At 39.9% G+C, this 23,298-nt stretch overlaps 1 protein-coding gene across 3 annotated transcripts in view; it reads left to right on the forward strand.

The window, feature by feature from the left end:
• uhrf1bp1 (UHRF1 binding protein 1) overlaps positions 1-23,298 on the forward strand; it is a 119,359-nt gene that overhangs the window by 75,900 nt on the left and 20,161 nt on the right. For all 3 annotated transcript variants that reach the window (XM_033042372.1, XM_033042373.1, XM_033042374.1), the window contains 4 exons: positions 1,220-1,361; positions 2,084-2,277; positions 5,067-6,616; positions 13,083-13,273. In XM_033042372.1, coding sequence (XP_032898263.1) covers positions 1,220-1,361; positions 2,084-2,277; positions 5,067-6,616; positions 13,083-13,273 — 2,077 coding nt within the window. The remainder of the gene's footprint in view (positions 1-1,219; positions 1,362-2,083; positions 2,278-5,066; positions 6,617-13,082; positions 13,274-23,298) is intronic.

The following is a 23,298-nucleotide window of genomic DNA, read 5'->3' on the forward strand; positions in this document are numbered from 1 at the left end:
TTATCTGAATTGTGTCAGATTAGGAAAAGGGGAGGTGCAATGAGACCTTGGTGTGCGTGTACATCAGTCACTGAAAGTAAGCATGCAGGTACAGCAGGCAGTGAAGAAAGCGAATGGCAAGAGGATTTATGTTTAGGGGCAAGGAGGTCCTACTGCAGTTGTACAGGGCCCTGGTGAGACTGCACCTGGAGTATTGTGTGCAATTTTGGTCTCCTAATTTGAGGAAGGACATTATTGCTATTGAGGGAGTGCAGCATAGGTTCACCAGGTTAATTCCCGGGATTGCGGGACTGGCGTATGATAAAAGAATGGGTCGACTGGGCTTGTATTCACTGGAATTTGGAAGGATGAGAGGGAATCTTGTAGAAACATATAAAATTCTTAAAGGATTGGGCAGGCTAGATGCAGGAAAAATGTTCCCGATGTTGGGGGAGTCCAGAACCAATGGCCACAGTATAAGAATAAGATGAGGATGAGGAAAAGATTCTTCACCCAGAGAGTTGTGAATCTCTGGAATTCTCAGCCACAGAAGGCAGTGGAGGCCAATTCACTGGATGTTTTCAAGAGAGAGTTAGATTCAACTCTTTGGGCTAAAGAAATCAAGGGATATGGGGAAAAAGCAGGAACGGGGTACTGATTTTGGATGATCAGCCATATTGAATGGCTGGCTCGAAGGGCCAAATGGCCTACTCCTGCCCCTATTTTTCTATGTTTCTATGAATGTGATGATATAGAACATTGCACAGTACTTGTGGAGATGAATCCTGCCTTTACACTGAAACTGACATAGAAGTATTTATCCCCTTTTTTGGACTTGAAAATGAGAAAATTGGCTGCATGAACATTTTTGGCAACCCAAAATGACTTGGGGTTTCATGAAGTCATTGCAAGAGGATTTATGTATGGGAGTCTGAAGAAGGGTCTCGACCCCAAATCTCACCTATTCCTTCACTCCATAGATGCTGCCTCACCCGCTGAGTTTCTCCAGCATATTTCTCTACCTGGGGTTTCATGAAGGGCATTTTGGAAGCTTCCCAGATCTTTCATTCACCAATATCTTAACAATTGACAATGAGTCACACTGTCATTCAATATTGCAGATTAAAATTGTACTTCATTTGTCTCACATTAATTTCACAGCTGATCTATCTTATGTTTATCAAAAATTCTTTGTAGCACTGCTTGGTTCACACAATATCGATAATTTGTTTTATTTAAGGTCTCGGCAGCAGGTCAGCATGGTAAGAAACCCACAACCTTGCTTTCCTGCAACAGAGTGTCCTACCACCTACCACCTGGCATGTCAGCAATTCACATTGAATTTACCGAATATTATTTCCCTGACAGTAAAGAATTTCCTGGTAAGATTTTGAAAAATAATTTTACAAAATGCATTGTACCATATTTCAAGGCAATGATGATTAAAATGTATTTTACCCACTGCCTATATCAATTATTTAATAGTTACTAAATGTTACAAATTGTATGGGTAAAGTTGTATTTTTTTTTACTCTCGTAGCATTGAAGCTGATGCTTAACAGCAAATTGTGATACAAAGAAACATTGGTTCATAAAGCAATTGAAACAAACACAAAAATCCATGTAAACTATCTTTATAATGTAGTTCAGTTTAATATCTGTCATTGTCTCTGCCAAGACTCCCATCAGCATCATCTATCTTGATCAATACTAATAAAATTGTAATCTACTCTGGTAGGCGGGATTACAAATAACCACCCAGTGCAGAAGAATGAGATGTTAAGTCCAAAATCAAACACTGAATTGGGTTTTAAAACCAGCAACTTTTGTTTTGACTAAATTAGGGATTTAATTTTAAACTTGCTCTATGGTCGTTGAGGCTCCAGGATCATATTTACATGCTTCTTTATTTCACCCTTTGAGTATTTTGCACAATTTAGCTCGACACTGGTATGTAAATTTCATTTATTTGAAAGTGACCATCTGAGAATTTTGTGCAACCAGTTAATTGACAATAAAAATGATCCTCCATGTTGTTAATTGTGACTGTTTGAAGTAAAATGTTTCATTCTTTGCTTCTATTTCACTTTCTCTCGGCTTCCAGTGCCTTGTCCTAATCTTTATGTGAAGCTGAATGCCTTGCAATTTACATTGGACCCAGTGAGTATGCTGTGGGTAAACTCCTTCTCCTTGGACCTGTATCAGACCCTTCAGCAGTTCAAAGCCATCTATAAATTGAACAATTCTGTGAAAGTAGAGGAACATGTTGACTTCTGTATGAATGGACTCATGTTGAAGGTTAGTCGTTGCCTAAAGTTGTATTTAATAATGGAAGGATGTATTCAAGGTTTATTGAGGATGTGGAATAAATTTATTGAGTAGGATGCACAAAACCACCTTCAAAAGAAAGTTGGTGCAATTCAGTTATGCTGAGCTTTCACCCCTGTTTCCGTATTTTTACAGTTCAAGTGATGGATTTCAAAACTTACAAAAGGCAACTTTATACCACATTCTGTTATTATTACACTTGAAGTACTTGTTCTTACAATGTTTTACATACATAAATCACACGTCATATAAATGATCAGAAAGTAAGCATGGCACTATAAAGATCCACAAGATAGAAGTGGATATTGACGGAGTATGGAAAAATATATTTCCAAATTGTGAAAGATGATTAAAAATGGAACTGCGCACTTGATATTTCTTTAATGTAATATCTGACAGATCTTATCCTAGTTTAGTTTTGGTTTAGTTTATTGTCATGTGTACAGTGAAAAGCTTTTTGTTGCATGCTATCCAGTCAACAGATTATTAGACAATCGAGCCATCCACAGTATACAGATACAGGATAAAAGGACAAATCTTTAATGCAAGATAAAGTCCACTTAAAGATAGTCCGAGAATCTCCAAATGAGGCAGATGGTAGGTCAGGACAGCTCTCTCGTTGGTGGTAGGATGGTTTAATTGCCTGATAACAGCTGGGAAGAAACTATCCCTGAATCTAGGTTACAATCCTGTGTGATGTATTGATGTTGCATCAACATTTTTGAACAATTATTATGCTTTTATCACGTTACTTTTAACTGTTCAAATGCAACATTATTTAATTTGAATATCTGAAGAATGATACAGCATAAAAAGGACATTGGTATACCCATTGCATCCCTGCTTCATACTTGCTTTGTAAGTCACCCAGTCAATTAGTGATGATTGCTACTTTAGCATAAATTGTTCACAATGAGATGTTTTAAACAATTTAATTCATATCTGATCTCCATTTCAAAAGTTTATTTTATTGTCACATGTACCAATTAAGGTATAGTGTTATGCGAATTACCACACAGCCATACGGGGGAAAAAAGCAACAAGCGACATAACTACATACGTTAACATAAACATCCACCACAGCGGATTCCCCACATTCCTCACTGTGATGGAAGGTAAAAAAAGTCCAATCTTCCTCTTTATTCTCCCGCGGTCAGGGCAGTCGAACCTTCTGCAGTCGGGGCGATCAAAGCTCCCACGATCGGGGCGGTCGAAGCTCCTGCGTCTTGGAGTTCCCTGAAATCAGTATCTAACCAAAGACTGCGAGCTCCGCTATGTTAAGGTCCGCAGGCACCCACGGTTGGAGCTCTGTGGTTGATCCCTGCCAAAGGGATCGCGAACTCCGTGATGGTAAGTCCGCAGGCTCCCCGTGATGGAGCTCCTGGTCGATCTCCAACAAAGGCCGCCAACTCGATGTTAGGTCGTAGTGCGGATGGAGATACGATACGGGAAAAAATCGCATCTCCTTCGAAGTAATAGATTAGAAAATGTTTCCCCCAACTCCCCCCCCCCCCCCCCCATATAAAACAAGCTAAAGAATACTAAAAACATACATTTAAACATACACATACTATTTAAGAACATACTATTTAAACACAAAGAAGGAAGGGACAGACAGACTGTTGGCGAGGCAGCCATTGCTGGTGATTATTTGCATCAAACTTCTAACTTAAAGTACTTTGGGTTACTGATCTATGTGGTTATTAACCTTTTTACATCGTGAAATAGTGAATTTACTATCAAAGCTTGATATCACTTTGATCGTTGCTTTGTGGCTATTTTGTTTTAAAGAATGCGCAGGTTATGTTCTGCAAGTATGGTTTCTAATCCACTCTGTTCTCTTTCCTAATGTTGATCTGGTAGTCAGATTTTTTTTCATGGAAACTTTAAGAAATATTTCTCATCTTGCACTCAGAAAAGGTTTGCAAGATGCACAGTAAGCTGGTTGCATTTTGTAACGGTTAGGTGCGGATGGAGCCAGGAGCCCATTTTCCATTGTACAACCTAGATCATAATATAGGACAAGACATCACTGGAACAGTTCCTTTAGTCCACCCTGTCCATGCCAATCTAACTAATCCCATCTACCTACAGAATGTCCGTATCCCTCTGCCCCCTGTCTAAATGTTGGATCTGTCTTAAACCTTGTTGTTAAGATGTCTGCTTTTCCCACTTCCCTGTCAGCGATTTCCAGGCATGGAATCTCCGGGGGGGGGGGGGAGAGATACGTGCCCCACTCAACTCCTTTTAAACTTTTCTCCTTTCATTTTAAACCTATGCCCCCTAATATTTGATATTTCCACCCTGGGGGAAAAAACTACTCTGCCACTCATAATTTAGTATACTTCTAAAAGGTCACCCCTTTGCCTCTGATATAGCAAAAACCAGTTTGTCCAGCCCTCCTTATAACTAATTTGCTCCAAGTTAGCCACATTCGGTGAGCCTTTTCTGCACCCTCTCCAAAGTTGCTTCATCCTCCCTACACATAGCGACCAGGACTACACAGTACTCCAAAATGTACTCCAAAACTTTTATATGGCTGCGGCGTGATTTGCTAACTTTTATACTCCATGTCTTGAGCAATGATGGGAAGCATTGCATATTATTTACCATCCTATGCACTTGTGTTGCCCCCTTTGAGGCGATGAACTTTCAAAATGCCTTTGTACGTTCTACTGATTTTCAGAATTTGTTTAAGCCCATAATTTGACCTGTAAAACATTATAGATCTATTTTTTTTATGTCTCTTTATCTTGTAGCTAGTAATTCCAATGGACCAGAAGACAATGGCTCATCCAGACAAGCCACAATACCTTACCATTCAGACATCAGATGTTGTGGTGACCAACACGCGACACTCCCCAAATTGCAGGCACTCTGATCTCCAAATGATACTAAAAGCCTTTAAAAACTTTGAATTCTTTCATGCTTCTTATAATGAGTTCCCTAAATCTGCGGATAGTTTTGATGTGCTACAAAGCGTATTTTTCCATCATGCTTATGAACAACGAATCAATTTGGACAGAATTTGCACACAGAAGAACTGTTCTCATAATGCATTGAAAGCTTTGTCTGCTGCAGACATTTGGTCTCTTCATTGTTCGCAAATCTGGCTGGACTTTGAAGGTACAGAAAGCTTGAAAGGCAAACCTTTTAGCTTTATAGATTCATTTCCTCTTTCCATATGGGTGTCTCAGCCATCCAAGGCACAATCAAGTTACTCAACGTCTACACACGCTACTGATTTAGAAGATTCCAAATGTACTGTGTGTCATAAGTTGAGTTTGTTCACCTGCCCAGAGCTTTTTGGAAATGGGTTGCAGGCGAATGCAAAGCAGGATTTCATGGAGACTCAAACACTCCGATCTTCCGAACGAGTTGATGCACATCCGAATACTCAACAGGCAAGAGTGAAAGAATCCAACAGGAGGGCTGACTCTGAGGCAGATGTACATGTTCTTGTGTACAGCACTGCCCATGTAAAAATACGCATGAACCACTACCATTATCTTGTATTACTGCGGCTAAAGGAATTCTTTTCTCAACTACAAGATGACTTGACTCAGGATAGGGAAAGATTGATGAAAAGTATTGTTAAATCTGGCAGTACTTGTATCGGGTTGTTAATTAATGGTGCTGAAGTTGCTTTGCTGCTACATCCTGTTCCAACCACGTGTTGTGAAGCACAATCCCAAAACTCTGAAAGCACAAGTCTTGCTGAGTCAGAGCTCTCACCTTCTGGAAGTAGAGAGCGATTAGCTATGGAGGACAAGCCTTTGGACAGAACAATAAGTGATCATCTGGACAGTACCATCAGTTCTATGGATGACAGTGGAATTCACAATGGGGATTTGAGTATGGTTACCCTTTTGGATTATGGAGTTTCAACACAAGATGGGACAGTTGTGTGCAGTGCTCCTTTTACTAATACTGACATAGTGCCAAATCAATCATCTGAAAAAGGAGCTGTGGAAGAAGCATCTGAAGCAGTAGAGTCACTGGCGGCGGAGATACCTGAAGATGCCAATGATCACTATATTCTAAACTTGGAAAAAAGTGAGTCTTTGAACTTGGAGCCACAAAGCAGAAGAGCATCAGACAACATTGCACAGGTGGATCTTGCTCCTTTTGGTGATGTTAATGTGGATTCAACTCCATTGAGTGTTTCAAAGGATGTTGCAAAAGAAGCTCTGCTTATGACTGTGGATTTAACTAAAGAAGCTGTTTCTCTCACAAAAGATGCTTTCAGTCTCAGCAAGGAGAAGATGGCTAACACTATGCAAAAGATGCTTTCTCTGTCAACCTCTAGGTATGGAAAACATCTGTAGGCAGTAAATAATGACTTTAGTTTCTTGAAATATTATCAACTGAGACCACATAAAGGGTAAATTAAAAACTGATTTCCTGTTTCTGCAAAGTTTTTAAGGTCATAAGTGATAGGATTCGAATTAGGCCATTCGGTCCATCAAGTCTACTTCACCATTCAATCATGGCAGTTCTATCTCTCCCTCCTAACCCCATTCCACTGCCTTCTCCCATAACCTCTGACACTTGTACTAATCAAAATATCTTTATCTGCCTTAAAAATCATGATGTTCTTTTAACTCTAGAAGTGATAGGATTAGTTGTAAAGCTTTGGTGAAAGCTTATTTTTGTTCCCCCACCATTTCTGTTGAAAGAGTAGTGATCTGCAGGAAATGGTTTATAGGAGCACCCAAAGTAATTTATTTTAACAATTTGTTAATTTGCTCCAAGAACCTCTGTCAGTGCCATCATGGTTCAAATCATTTTTAACTTGATACCTGAATTATCCTTTAGGGAAACATACAAGTGTCTCAACCCCCTTCTAATAAATGTCTAAGAATTAATTTAAAGCTTAGTGCAGAGCATGGCTTTCACAGTCAGTGAAAATATTTAATGTTGTACAGTGAACTGTCCTGACGTTTTGATTTATTCCACTTAAAGTCATATTAGGCCAACCACAAGATGGCGCTCTGCCGCAGTCTAGAAACTTAATGGGGTCTACATGCACTTCTCTGTTCATCCCCAGTCAAAATCCAGACAGGTTTATTGTATGAGATTCATGTTTGAACATTAATTAGTCTGATTTATTTTCTGCTATTGCATCACCGCAGCACATCAAAACAAATTATGTTTTGTGACCAGCTATGGTAACTATGGATCTTTACACTGTCTGACCTGAGAATAATTACAACACCAAAGCTTTAAAAACGAATAGGAAACTATTTTTCTTTCATTCAAAATTATTGTATCCTTAGTTCAACCAGAGAATTTATTAACGTGGAACATAGAACAGAACAGCCCAGGAATGAGCCCTTCGTCCCACAATGGTTGTGTCGAATATGATGCCGAGCTGAACTGATCTCATGTGCCTTCAAGTGATTCATATCCCTTCATTCCCTGCAAATCCATGTGCCTATCTAAAAGCTGTTTAAACAGCACTATCGTATCTTTCTCCATGGTAATTTGTTCCAGGTCCCCATCAAAAAAAACTTGCCCCACACATCTCCATTATATTCCCCCTCTCACCTTCTAGTTGTGCCCTCGAGTTGGACATTTCCACCCCGTGGTAAAAAAATTCTGACCATCCTATCTATGCGTCTCATAATTTTATACACTTCTATCATATCAAGTCTCCCCTCAAACCTCTTATGAACCTCAGCTTGTGGAATTGTGATCACTATCCCCAAATTCTTCTTCCACATCAACACCAGCCACCTGGCCAGGCTCGTTTCCCAGAACAAGGTCCAGTATGGTCCCCCCTCGAGTCAGACTCCCTCTTGGATGCACATGACAAATTCTGCCCCACCTGATCCTCTTGCCCTGAGTAAGTCCCAATCAACATTGGGAAAGTTCAAGTCACCCACTACAACAACCCTGTGGTTCTGTCTGCATATCAGGTCCTCTATCTCCCACTGGCTATTGGATGCTGACCTGCTGCTTTATGATAGTGAGTATTTTAAATACAGCCACCCTTAGATACTTGATGAAATAGTAATAGCTAATTGTAATGTTCAATAGTTTGCTCTATGAATCTGCGGAAAATGGATCATGTGAATATCGGAGATAAAGTACACTGAATGATTCATACCCACAGAATGCCAGGAATTATCTAAACACAGCTGAATCATTTGCAGGTGTGGTTTACCAATTTGCTTGATCTGATTTTACACATTTAAATGACAAAGGAAATAATGTATGTTGTGACCTCAGCATGTCATAGCGTGCTTTACAGTATATGCTTCCTTGTAATGTGAAAATTTACGTGCAAAACTATCATTGCAACCAAAAATTATAATGTTATAAATTAAAATCATTTTAAGGTGTAAATATGAACTCAGTGACGTAAGGGAGTACATTTGGATTGAAAGGCACATGATTCCTTTCTGCTTGATAAGCTGCATGAGCTGTATCAGTATTATCTCTCATCTGAATGATAGCACTTCCAACTATACAATAATCTTACAGAACACTATAATGCTGTTTACTTTAATACATTTTTAGCCATGATTTTTGTGATAAAGTCAAATCATCAGGAAAATCACTCGCTGCACACAATTGTGTTTATGATGATGTGCGTCGTTTTGTGCTTTTGACCCTCTTTAACCAGATGTGGAGTGACTTCAGCAGTTTTGAGAACTAATTAGGGGAACTCTCAAGCAAATGGATGTGGTGTCATTTAATTATTTGAACACTTCCACTTTTGTGATAAAGTCAAATCATCAGGAAAATCACTCGCTGCACACAATTGTGTTTATGATGATGTGAGTCGTTTTGTGCTTTTGACCCTCTTTAACCAGATGTGGAGTGACTTCAGCAGTTTTGAGAACTAATTAGGGGAACTCTCAAGCAAATGGATGTGGTGTCATTTAATTATTTGAACACTTCCACTTTGACACGGAATTAAAATTCTACTACTTTGGCTTAACTTCATTGCTTACAATTTAAAGATAATTTTGTATGAAGTGCCTGGGGCAAAATACTGATGCACTATTTGGTTTTTACACTAAAAGCGGTACTGAATAACATCTGTGCTCAGTTCAAGTAGTAGAAATTTGGCCTGAAAGCTATGAATTGAAGAGACAGTGAAACCATGCAAAAAGTGGTCAGTCGCAGAATAAGAACTGTAGCATAGTTCTTGATTTACCTATTACTTTATCACATTATTTTACTTTTGGTGATTTTTGAACCATCATTCAGCAGTCAAAGATGTGTCTATTGATTCAGGCAGCAACGATGTCCACCCGGTTATGATTCTTTTTTTCCTTTGAACCCATGTTAGTACAATGGAAAGTAGATTTTCCACGACCTATCATGAGTAACCCATTTAACCGTTGAGAGTAAAAGGCAACTGTGACACTCAGAGGTACATTGTTCCCTGTAAAAATAGATTTTTTTTTTAGAGAGCTTAGTTTAGAGATTATATGAACACAGAAACAGGCCCCTCGGCCCACCGAGTCCATGCCAACCAACGATGCCCATTACACGAGCACATACTATACACTGGGGACAATACATAATTTTTACTGAAGCCAATTAACCTACAAACCTGTATGTCTTTGGAGTGTGGGAGAAAAACCGGAGCACCCGAGGAAAAACACACGTGGTCAGGGGGCGAACGTACAAACTGCATACGGACAGCACCCATAGTCAGGATGGAAACAGGGTCTCTGGCACTAAGGCAGCAACTCTATTGCTGCGCCATTGTGCCGCCCCTGAGGGAGAGTTTTAATGAGTCTGGTAAACAGGACTGTCTGCATATGTTACTTTAATCTGGTTCCTCCAGCTCCTTAGGTTAACCCAACCCAAATGCAAGTTTATCTGCACAGAATGCGGACAGCAAAGTTCTCCATGAATCCAGGGAAGCTAAACGAGCAGACAGACATTTACAAAAACACTTTGGAGTGTCACCACTTGAACAGCTTGAGAAACTTTGGCTGATTTGTCTTCTCTTTAAGAATGATCTTGGTGACTGTTCTGCATCACTCTGCAGCCACTAAATCTATCTAGTGCCTTAACTCAGTGGAATGACAGAATCATTCATCACCATTTAATTTGACTGAATAATTGATAGTTTTTAGAGCAGTTCAACAATACTAAGTATCCCGTATAAGTATAATAAGTATAAGAACATTTTTCCTGCATCTAGCCTGTCCAATCCTTTAAGAATTTTATGTTTCCATAAGATCCTCTCTCATCCTTCTAAATTCCAGTGTATCAGTTAGTGATTGTGAAGAATAGCTATTTGTACTAGTCAGGTTTTTTTTATGTCAGAATGATAGCACCCCTGTGTGGTTATACGGAATTGTAATATGCTCAAACACAAGCTTGTACTTGTGCACTAAATCTAGTCAAATGTTGCAAACACTTCATAAGAGTGTTTCCAAAACAAAATTTGGCACCTCACCGCACATGATGTCAACCCTGACAACAAAGTTGATTTTAAAGAGATTTTAAAGGTTTGAGGAGGAAATTTCAGAGCTTAGAACCTCAGCATCAATTAAACTCTGCCCAAGTCCCACACATAGCGCAGATATGGAAGTTGTCACCATCGAGAAAATAATGCTAAGTGGAAGGAGCAAGCATGTGGAATGATTGAAAAGATGAATTTGAATTTTAAATTTAAACTCACCAAGTAATGAGATAATGAGTGAAAGAAAGAAGATTCTTAAACAGAACAATGCAGGAGAATTTTGAATGACTAAGTGTGAGGATAAAATGTTGGTGAGCATTCAGGAGTACATGAAATGATCAAACTTTGAGCTGGAAAAGGCATAGTTGCAGAGTCTGGGACAGATGGGTTGGCTGAAAAGTGTGATGCAAACAGACATGTAGTTTTAGCAGTGTTATGGATTATGGTACTCAATTTGAGGATAGATGTGAGTAGGTTTAAGAATAGTCTGATTCAGTCTCAATTTCTGGAAAGAGGAATTAGAAACATAGAGAAATAGGTGCAGGCGTAGGCCATTCGGCCCTTTGAGCCAGCACCGCCATTCAATATGATCATGACTGATCATTTAAAATCAGTATCCCATTCCTGCTTTTTCCCCACATCCCTAGATTCCTTTAGCCCGAAAACATCCAGCGAATTGGCCTCTACTGTCTTCTGTGGCAGAGAATTCCACAGATTCATAACTCTCTGGCCTACCCTTTATTCTTAAACTGTGACCCCTGGTTCTGGACTGCCCCAACATCGGGAACATTTTTCCTGCATCTAGCCTGTCCAATCCTTTAAGAATTTTATGTTTCCATAAGATCCTCTCTCATCCTTCTAAATTCCAGTGAATTCAAGTCCAGTCGACCCATTCGTTCATCATATGTCAGTCCCGCCATCTCGAGAATTAACCTGATGAACCTACGCTGCACTCCCTCAATAACAATAATGTCCTTCCTCAAATTAGGAGACCAAAATTACACACAATACTCCAGGTGCGGTCTCACCAGGCCCCTGTACAAATGCAGTAGGACCACCTTGCTCCTAAATTCAAATCCTCTCGCAATTAAGGCGAACATGCCATTAGCTTTCTTCGTTGCCTCCTGTACCTGCATGCTTACTTTCAGTGGCTGATGTACAAGCACACCCAGGTTTCATTGCAGCTGCATTTTTCCAAATCTGACGCCATTTGGATAATAATCTACCTTCCTGTTCTTGCCACCTTCTATCGTGACTTTAGGTAGGCAGAATTTGCGGTACTACACCTTAAGAAGAAAACATTGGTCTTGGACGGAGGTATAGGAATGTTAATTTACAGAATGGTACCAAAACCTATTTGGAGAGATTACACAAACAATGGTTATATTCTTCTTCTTCCTTGTGTCTGGCCATCTGCTTTATCATGTCTTTCCGGTCGGTCAGTGACGGTTGACGGTCGGTGGTTGCAGAATTGGCTACTTCAGTCAGTCACTGTGGTACAGTTTCTGTCGTCAGCATTGCCCGGAATGCGCCATGTGGAGGCTTCTGCTTGCATCCCATGGTTATATTAACTGGAGTGGACAAGATTCAAGTAATGAGGAGACTGACAGTGAAGATGGAGCCATTTTTTCTCCACTGTATGGGGAATTTAGGATTAAGGAACATTGCTCACAATGCAGTGGTCATGCTCTTGGTAAACTAGGCAATTGCTACATGTTAATATGCAAGTCCAGTGGGTAGTTGGGAAGCAAGCAGTATGTTACCCTTTATTGCAAGTGGACTTCAGTACAAGAATACACACATCCAATGGTATAATGCCTTGGTTTAGTCTGCGTCTGTAATATTGTCTACCTGTCTGGTCTGTCTTCCTAAGGAATTAAATATTTATAATGGAAAGAGATGCAGCATAATTGCTGTGTTAAAGATTCAGCACTGTGCTGCCTGCTTTTATGATTTAATGTTAGGAGTGGGGAACTTCAAATTGTTTTCTGGTTTGAGCACATCCCTCAACTCATCCATGCAGTTAATAAGTAATTGAAAGTAAAATGGGATTCCTGCCTGTATTGGAGGTGTGATCTTGTTGCTGGAGCAGGCAAGTAATAATAGTAATATGTATATGAACTAAAATTTATTTAATTTCTACATGGCCTTTCATCCTCACTGTGATCTGCTGATGTATAACAAGTTTTAATTTATAGACAATGTTCCCTTTTGAACTCTGGTGGAATGTTTTCCCCTCCTCAAAGTTGCTCTTGAGTCTGTGAAAGACAACTTAATGCTTTAAAATGCAGCATACCTTTTCTCTCCCTTGACTAAATCAAAGTTTCCTTTCTTGTTAAAGAGAGCAGATCTCCAAAGGTGAAGACAATCTATCCTCTTCCTTGTCCAGCACTAAGCTGCGTATCTTAAGCATGAAACGCACATCGTCGCAGCATTCCTTGGACACTACATCACTTGATGGCAGCCTGCCAGAAGATCGGATATCGGTCGACAGTGATAGCAGTGAGAAATACGTTATTCTCCTTGAAGCAGGTACGTAATTTGTTTACAAAGATTCGTTGTACAACAAATTGAACAGGAATTTGGTGAATTTAAAGTCAAGCTTTACCATTATTGTTGGTTAAAAAAAATGCATTTACAATGCATTTGATTTCATGTTCAACATGCAAGAGAAAGCCTAAATGAAACTAACCCCCTGCTTTCACGTGGTTCAGCGCTGTTAACGGGGAAGTAGTTCTGCTTGAAAACTATTTGGCCCTATCTAACACTAAAAGAGAGCATTAAAAACAGAAAATAAACGTAGGAGGTCACGTCACCCCTCAAGTTTTAATATAGTCATGGTTGATCTGACCAGGAATCTGTCACCTTCCCATCATCGCCAATTTCCCATCTTTCAGTTATGCTAAGCTTTGAGCACTCCCCAGTGTTTTCTAACACAGTGATCTATTTGCTTCAAATCTCTGAGATGAATTTCACGATACCTCAGTACATCTGACAATTAAAAAAAATACCATTGAGATGGAGAATTCCAGAGATTCGCCGTCCACTGCAAGACATTCCCTTCAACCTCAATTTCAAATGACTGCCTGCTAATTTTGTCATGATGTCCCCTTGTTTAAGATTCTCCCACTCGTGGAATAATTCGCCCTATCATGCCCTGAGGGATCTGGTTGGTTTAGTTTATTGTCATATGCACCAGGGTGCATAGAAATCTCTTGTTCAGATGAAGTTCAACATAACAGCATATGCATACAATAATGATAAATGCAGACATAAAATGAGGAATGCAAATGAGCAGAACGGTGCAAGGTTGTAGTGCAAACTGAAGGTGATCAAAAAATATTAAATATACCAATAGCCGAAATGGAATGAATTAAAAGTATATGGCAGCGCCTCTGGGAAGGGGATGTGAAAGAGCTGATTGGTTCAGAGTGTGGTGGCAGTAGGGGCAAAGGTGTTCTTAAGTCTGGATGCTGGAGCTTTCAAGTTCAGCTATTTTCTCCCAAATGGTAGATAATAGAAAAGCGAATGGGAAGGGTGAAAGGCATCTTTGATGATATCTCCATCCTTCGTGATGCAATACACATGCAGATAGACTGGATAGAAGGAAGTCCTGAGCGTGTCATGCACCAGGCTGTCTTCTCCACTCTTTGCAGGTGCAAGTGATCAAGAGCAGAGCAGTTGCCATACAAGGCTGAGATGCATGCAGTCAGAATACTTTCCTAAGCACATCTGAAGACTTTTGAGAGAATCCTTCTAGACATATCAAATCTTCTCGGATAACTAAGAAAGTAAATACGCAGATGTGATCATTGCATTGGTGTGCAGGGAACAGATTAGGTTGCTGGTGATATCGATGCCAAGGAACTTGAAGCTGTTGACCATCTCTACAGCAGCCCCGTTGATGAGGACATGGTTATGTTCACCCCCTCACTACCTTGGGACAACAATAGTGTTTCATCTTACTGATGTCAAAGGCTAGGTTATTCTTCTGACACTATGACATAAATTCCTATCTTGTATGTTTCATTAAAAGATATTAATTCTTCTAAACTCCAAAAAATATATATCCCGTTTATTGGAATGATAAGATAACCTCCTCATCCCAGAAATCAGTCTTGAGAAGCTTTTTTCAACTGCCTCCAATACCTGTTTATCCTTTCTTAAATTAGAGAAACAAAGCTGCACAGTATTCAAGGAGAGGCCTTCCCCTATACATTTGTAACAATACATAACTACTTCTAATCTCCAACCCTGAAGCAATGAAACCCATTGTGCCATTTGTCTTCCTAATCACTACTGCACCTTAACCATATAACAATTACAGCACGGAAACAGGCCATCTCGACCCCTCTAGTCCGTGCCGAACACATAATCTCCCCTAGTCCCATATACCTGCGCTCAGACCATAACCCTCCATTCCTTTCCCATCCATATAACTATCCAATTTATTTTTAAATGATAAAAACGAACCTGCCTCCACCACCTTCACTGGAAGCTCATTCCACACAGCTACCACTCTCTGAGTAAAGAAGTTCCCCCTCATGTTACCCCTAAACTTCAGTCCCTTAATTCTCAAGTCATGTCCCCTTGTTTGAATCTTCCCTACTCTCAGTGGGAAAAGCTTTTCAACGTCAACTCTGTCTATCCCTCTCATCATTTTAAAAACCTCTATCAAGTCCCCCCTTAACCTTCTGCGCTCCAAAGAATAAAGCCCTAACTTGTTCAACCTTTCTCTGTAACTTAGTTGCTGAAACCCAGGCAACATTCTAGTAAATCTCCTCTGTACTCTCTCTATTTTGTTGACATCCTTCCTATAATTAGGCGACCAAAATTGTACACCATACTCCAGAATTGGCCTCACCAATGCCTTGTACAATTTTAACATTACATCCCAACTTCTATACTCCTGCCTCCTAATATATTGTGAGTCATTCACAAGAACATTTAGATCTCGTTGGATTCCTTGCCTCTGACTTGCTTAGTGCCACATTGTTATTCTGGTAGTCCAGTTCAGTTTCTGGTCTGTGGTATTGACAGTGGGGAGTTCAGTGGTGGTGGTGGTTTGGAATTGTATATAAAAAAGCTTTAGTGTGCCAGAACTGATTATACGGCTTTTGAAAGAGTGAACATATTAGGTATATTTTTCTTTGGAAAAGCAAATGTCAAAGCAAGATGAGAGGCCTTTAAAATTTATGAGATTGAACAGGATAGCTATTATGTGTAAAAATAGTTGTCCCAAGCCCCTCGTCCATCCACTTGCTCTTGTGTCATGTTGCTGCTTCAAGTGTGCAGTGGGCTCCCACCACATTGTTGTGAGAGAGTGCAGTGTGGGGATTGTATCAGCACAGGCAACCTTCTGCACTCAAACCTGTTTTGAATTGTGGTATTCCAACTGATAACAATTTCACACTTGTTAAATATTTGTGAATGTTATTTGTCATTCACAAGCTGATGAGTCAGTGAGGGTGTGGTAGAGCCTCAATGGCCTTCAATGCTGGGCACTTAGAGACATACAGCGTGGAAACAGGCCCTTCGGCCCAACTTGCCCACACCGGCTAACAAGTCCCAGCTGAACTATTCCCACCTAGCCGCATTTGGCCCAAACTGGAAGAATCCCTGCACAGCCTTGACCCAACTGATGAGTTGGTGTTTGGTCATCTGGTGGAAGACAGTTTGTTTTGAAAATAGTTCAAGGTGCAACATAGAATCGGGAAAAGATGACCAGTCATCTTGGGCTACATTGTTGCTGTTTATATAAATTTATAAAAATCTTTTCCTCCAGTATCCAGGTCAACTATAATGTCAACATCAATTGCCTATAATAACACCTTTATCATGGTAACAATGTTCCAAAGTACATTATGGTATTAGCTTGAAAGCTTTTCACCAACTCACTAAAGGTTACTGGGTAAAAGGGCACAAGGTTTGTCAACCAATAATAAAACCAAGAGGTTGTTTTATTGCCTGCTTTTGATGAAGTGACTACATTTGGGGAATACCAAGAGTAGAATTAAAAGTGAAAAGGTATCTGAAAGGACTATTGGGATGGAGGAATTGTGGCAATACCTGAACTTGGAAGGGTTTATACACGAGAATGATAATTTTAAGATTAAGATTTCCTTAACCACGATCTATGGCAAAAAGGGCAGTAAAGCATAATACATTTGAAAGTAGGAAGATGGCTTGGGATGCATTTGAATAATCAAATCTAAGAATGATCAAAGTAAGGATGGGGCTGTCAGAAGTAACCATAATCATGTAAGGTAGGGCAGAGTGAAGTGATGTTGCAGAGTTGGAAATAGGCAAAATATCATAAACCTGAAGTTCAAAAGTTGACCTACAGTCAAATGTGAGATTGTATTGCCAAAGAGATCGAGGGAGAAGGTGGTCCTGGAATGTCTCCTGGTGCATTATCATGCATGTAACAGGGCTTAGCATCTGGGTGGGTGATGTATTGTCCTCACCCAACCATCAAAGCCATTGTCTGTCATGATATTGGTACCCTTAGTTGAGAAAGGATGAAGTAGCAGTGGAGGCAAAGATGATACACCAGGCTAATTTCTAGGATGAAAGGATTGTCTTTTAAAACTGAGGTATGTATTCTTCTTGCAGAGGGCAATGAATCTCCAGAATTCTATATCCCAGGCAGAGCTATCTCACTGAGAACTATCTTTAGGTGGGAGTAGATATTTTTGTAAGATTAGGAAATTGAGAATTATGGGACGGCACAGAGGAGGTCTGGAATGGGTTGAATGACAGGGTAGTCTCTGCCTGTTCCTATTTTCTTGTGTTCTTTGAATAATGCTCTTGGCTACAATTCCTTGAATTGTTTTTTTTTGTAATTGCTTAATTTTTTACTTCCCCTTCCCCGTAACACAAGTTCTTTATCCATTGTAAAAATAAGATGAATAAATGTAAACTTTTTTTATTCACTGGAATAATTTCAAATAGCTCAAAGTAAAAATGAAAAAACTGCAGATGCTTAAAATCTGCAAAAAAAACAGCAAATGCTGGCAGCATTCAGTAAATCAAGCAGTATCAATCCAAAGAGAAATGGCTATTATTTAAAATCAAAATCCCTCAGAACTCCATACAAGTCAAGTCAAGGGAGTTTATTGTCCCAAATAGGACAATGAAATTGTTGCTTGCTGCAGCACAACAGAATATTGTAGGCATAAATACAGAACAGATCAGTGTGTCTATATACCATAGACCATATATATAAACATAAATAAACAGATAAAGTGCACTGCGGACTATGAGTAATAGCTATTTTAAGAATTGGCTGCTGTGACTTCGCTCTGCTAGGAAAATAATGAGGACTGGACCTTTTAATTTTGGATTCCAAATGCCTGGAATTGGCATCAAGACTAAGCTTTTTGAACGACATAAAGTCTTAGCTGCCATGTGTCTATTTCCTGCTGAGTTGCTGAAAAATTTGTGGTGAATTTGAATTAGTTTGCAACTGCTCCTGCTGCTGCTGTGTTTGTGTTTGACAAACTGGTTTAGCTGCTACAGCCAGATTCTGGACTCATTTCCTGAATCTGGGCACCAATCCATTTCGCTTCCAGTTCTATATCCCATGGTCTTGGGCAGGATCTTGAACGGTGTGGCAATATCTTGACCTGTGAGCACTGCAACTCTATTCTGACAATAAAATGTCATGTACATGTCGTGCTGATCTTCAAGCTTTGATAGCATTCATCTGTGCTCCATGTGGGTTCTGTCCTGCATTATCCACTTTTTCACACCATGGACCACTGACTCCAACTCTTAATTTTGGTGTCGTTCCTTCCCCCCCCCCCCCCCCCCCCCGAAATCTCATCAGACAATCAGAATTCCCCCACCCCCGAAATCTCATCAGACAATCAGAATTTAATCAAGGTGGAGAAATGTGATGAATATTTTGCTTAACTCCATCGCCAAAGATGCACCTGTTGATTTCCACACATGGGACGCTATTAGCCTTTTGATATGATATGTAGTGTTCAAGGTCACACCGCTTGTGGAACCACTCTATCTCGCCGCCAGTGACTCACGTATTGGCTCCTTTCTGTTTGAAGTTTGCATGTTCCCAGTAATTACATGCACTCTCTCCCACATCACAACGACTTAATGGATTGATGGGTTAATAGATCACAAAATTGCCCCGTATGTCAATGAAAGATAGAATCTGGGGAAAGTTGATGAGAATGGAGGGAAAATAAAAAGGGATTCATGTAAATGGGTGGTTGATGTTCTACATGCACAAGGTAGACCGAAGGGTCTTTGTGACTATGATCAAGGTTGATCTTGTGACCGTTACTCTATATTTACATGTCCATAGACAGAGGTGATTTGATTTGATCCTAATGGCTGCCGTGAACCTCCATTTGTTGATTTAGGTCCATTGTCACGGTATGTGAAGCCGACAGTTTTGAACCTGGGTTTTAGGATGGACAGTGACTTTAAGTTAGATCACCAAATAGGCGCGGTGGTTAAGTCCAGCTTCTTTCACTTAAGGAAGCTGGCAAAGGTGAAGCCCATTCTCGAGCGGCAGCATTTTGAGACAGTAATCCATGCCTTTATTACATCTAGGCTGGATTACTGTAACGCACTCTATTTTGGAGTTGCTCGTTCTTCACTGGCTCGTCTCCAGTTGGTTCAGAATGCTGCTGCTCGCCTTTTAACTGGAACTCGAAAGAGGGAGCACATAACACCAATTCTGGCCTCCCTCCACTGGCTGCACTCTCGAGTTCATTTTAAAATTCTGTTATTTGTTTTTAAATCTCTGAATGGGCTCGCCCCGCCTTACCTCTCTGAGCTGCTCCACCCATACGCTCCTGCCCGGTCCCTCAGGTCAGCTGATCAGCTGCTCCTGGAGGTACCGAGGTCTAAGCGGAAGCTCAGAGGGGATAGAGCCTTCTCTGTTGCTGCTCCGGCACTCTGGAACGCTCTGCCGTTGCACGTCAGACAGGCCCCCTCACTGTCCATCTTCAATGCCAGTGTTAAAACACATTTATACTCCCTGGCTTTTGACCATGCATGAGACTTTGCTCCTGTTTTTAGTGTTTTTAATATTTCTTTATTTTGAATATCTTTACTTACTCCATCTTTTAATTGTTATTATTGGTGTGTATTAACTTTTTTGTCAATGATTAGTGATGTACAGCACTTTGTTGCAACTATGATTGTTTTTAAAGTGCTCTATAAATAAAATTATTATTATTATTATATGCTATAATTTTAGTATACTTTATTATGTCCATTTCCTGATTTGTATTCCTCTTCCTATCCTGGTCCCACAGAGGAGAAATTCACAGATTTTAAAATTGCTTTTGAATGCATTCATCATTTTGGACATAGTGAAAGAATAAGTTGTTTTGCTTTTTAATTGTATCATTTGGTATTTATTTAACCAAATAGGTTATGAAGTGATGCGTTTCAGCCAAATATTTGTCATATTTCAGCACTTTTTATCAAATTACATTTCTTATTAGTTAAAAGAAGGTTCTATTTCTTTGAGATTAAATATACAGGTAAACGTGCTGCTTCAAATGGGCGTGTACCTCTGAATGCATGAATTCTCCAACTTTCAGTCTGCGGCATGAACACTTTCTCCAATTTTAAGTGCAGGAACAGCACCTAAAATTCTTCTTAGGTCATTCACAAACCAACAGTATGAATATTGAATTCTCCAATTTTTAAGCAATAGTTTCTCACCCACCCCAACCCCTTTGCCTCTTCCACCCATTTCTCCCACCGTTCCATCATTCTTCCCTCACTGCCCCTCCCCACCACACCCATCCCTTTCCACCTATATCCCCCCCCCTCTCTGGTTTTACTTTTTCACATCCCTCCTTATCTGACAACCTTTTGTCTCCTTTCATCTTTAGCCTTTGTCACTTACTCCACCCATCTGCCAATCAGACCCTCACCCATATCCACCTTTCTCTTGCCAGGCTTTGTCCTGCTCCCATCTCTCTTTTCCAACTTTCTCCCCTCCCTACTATGTTGCCAGTCCATTCTGTCTACAGCAGCTGCCTGACCCAAGGTCTCGACCCGAAACGTTACCCATTTCTTTTCTCCAGAGATGCTGCCTGTCCTGCTGAGTTACTCCAGCTTTTTAGACATTAGACAATAGGTGCTATTATAGTAGGCTATTTGGCCCTTCGAGCCAGAACCGCCATTCAATGTGATCATGGCTGATCATCCCCAATCAGTACCCCGTTCCTGCCTTCTCCCCATATCCCCTGACTCTGTTATTGTTAAGAGCCCTATCTAGCTCTCTTGAAAGCATCCAGAGAACCTGCCTCCACCGCCCTCTGAGGCAGAGAATTCCACAGACTCGCCACTCTCTGTGAGAAAAAGTGTTTCCTCGTCTCTGTTCTAAATGGCTTGCTTCTTATTCTTAAACTGTGGCCCCTGGTTCTGGACTCCCCCAACATCGGGAACATGTTTCCTGCCTCTAGCGTGTCCAATCTTATATTTTTCAATGAGATTGCCTCTCATCCTTCTAAACTCCAGAGTGTACAAGCACAGCTGCTCCATTCTCTCAGCATATGACAGTCCCGCCATCCCGGGAATTAACCTTGTAAACCTACGCTGCACTCCCTAAATAGCAAGAATGTCCTTCCTCAAATTAGGGGACCAAAACTGCACACAATACTCCAGGTGTGGTCTCACTAGGGCCCTGTACAACTGCAGAAGGACCTCTTTGCTCCATCTTCTGTGTCTATCTTCGGTTTGTACTTATTTTGTACTTTAGATTTCAGCATCTGCAGTTTATTTTGTTTGCATGAGTTGTACTCTACATCAGTTTAAAATATGCAGCAAAAAGTATGACGTTTGTTGCTCTGAAGTTAATAGGTCTATTTAAATGCCGAGTCTTGTCAATGATTGCTGCAGTATCTTGGGTGCAGATACTATTTGTCCAGATAATTTTTCCAATAATTGAAAAATATATTGTTTAAATTCATCATCATGATATTGGTTTATTGTATAATTTCCTTATTCTATATTTAAATTGTAGAAAGTGACTATAAACATTATCACACTCAGTTTACTCCAGAATAGACTATTTCTTAATGCAGAAAGAAGACTGTTATAGGGTAACGGATTGCAGAATTGGTGTGGCAGATGTATCAGACCATAATGCCATATACGCAACAATTCAAATGGACAGTAGAAGGAAGACACAGTGTGGCGATTAAATGTTGGAAAACTGAATGATAAAACAACTGTTAATGACATTAAATTGGAAATCAAAAGTTATCTAGAGGAGAATGACAATGGGGAGGTGGACCCATCCTTACTATGGGACTCATTGAAGGCTGTAATACGGGGTAGATTAATAGCTAGGGCATCACATATTAAAAAGGCTAGAATGAAAACATATAATAAGTTGATATTAGACCTGAAGGATTTAGAACAGAAGTACAAAAATAATAAGGACCAGAGAACTTATAACAAATAGAAGATTTGAGGGGACAAATGGATGGAATATTGGGTCAAGAGGTGGAGAAAAAAAGCAAGATTTGTAAAACAGGCACATTATGAGCTAGGCCCTAAATCCACTAAAGTACTTGCCCGGCTATGCAAACAACAGGCTGACAACACCATAAACAAAATTAAGGATCCCTGTACACAGAAATTGAAGAGTGATCCAAAAGAAATAGAATATATCTTCCAGGAATATTATAAAGAATTATATACATAAACCTCTACAGTAGATGGGGAATCAATGAGGACTTTTTTAAGAACAATAAATCTGCCCTGTATTGGAGAGAGACAAAATAAAATGATCACAGCAGAAATATCACTGGAGGAGATAGAGAAGATAATTGGTAGGATGAAAACAAACAAGGCCCCAGGCAGCGACGGTTTCCCTATAGAATGGTATAAAATATTTCAGAATGAGCTGAACCCACTTCTTCTGAGAGCCTTTAACTGGATTATCAAAGAAGGCAAGACACCCTCGTCATGGAAAGAGGCAATTTTAATATTAATCCCCAAAGAGAACAAAGACAAGGAAAATTGTACCAACTATAGACCGATATCAATTCTAAATGTGGACCATAAATTATATTCTTCAATTATCTCCAAACGATTTGAAAAGTTCATGCCCGATTTAATTGATGAAGACCAGACTGGTTTTATAATAGGCAGACAAACACAGGACAGTATTAGAAGAACCCTACATATAATACACAAGATTCAAAAGGAAAGTACTCGCGCTGTCCTGATAAGCCTAGATGCGGAAAAGGCTTTCAATAGGGTTAATTGGGAATTCTTATATCAAAGATTTGGCTTTACCGAAGATTCAATTCAAGGTATTAAAGCAATTTACCAGCAACCTACTGCAAGAGTAAAAGTGAATAGGTCCTTATCTGAGAGATTTGTATTAGGAAGTGGAATGAGACAGGGATGTTGTCTTAACCCTACCCTGTTTGCTATATATATTGAACCATTGGCTCAAGCGATTCGTCAAGATAGGGAACTGAGGGGAGTAACTATAAGAAACAGAGAACATAAAATTGGCCTTTTTGCAGATGACATAATGATGTATCTCACGG

This window comes from Amblyraja radiata, chromosome 24 (genome assembly GCF_010909765.2).
Source record: "Amblyraja radiata isolate CabotCenter1 chromosome 24, sAmbRad1.1.pri, whole genome shotgun sequence".
NCBI classification, from domain to species: domain Eukaryota; kingdom Metazoa; phylum Chordata; class Chondrichthyes; order Rajiformes; family Rajidae; genus Amblyraja; species Amblyraja radiata.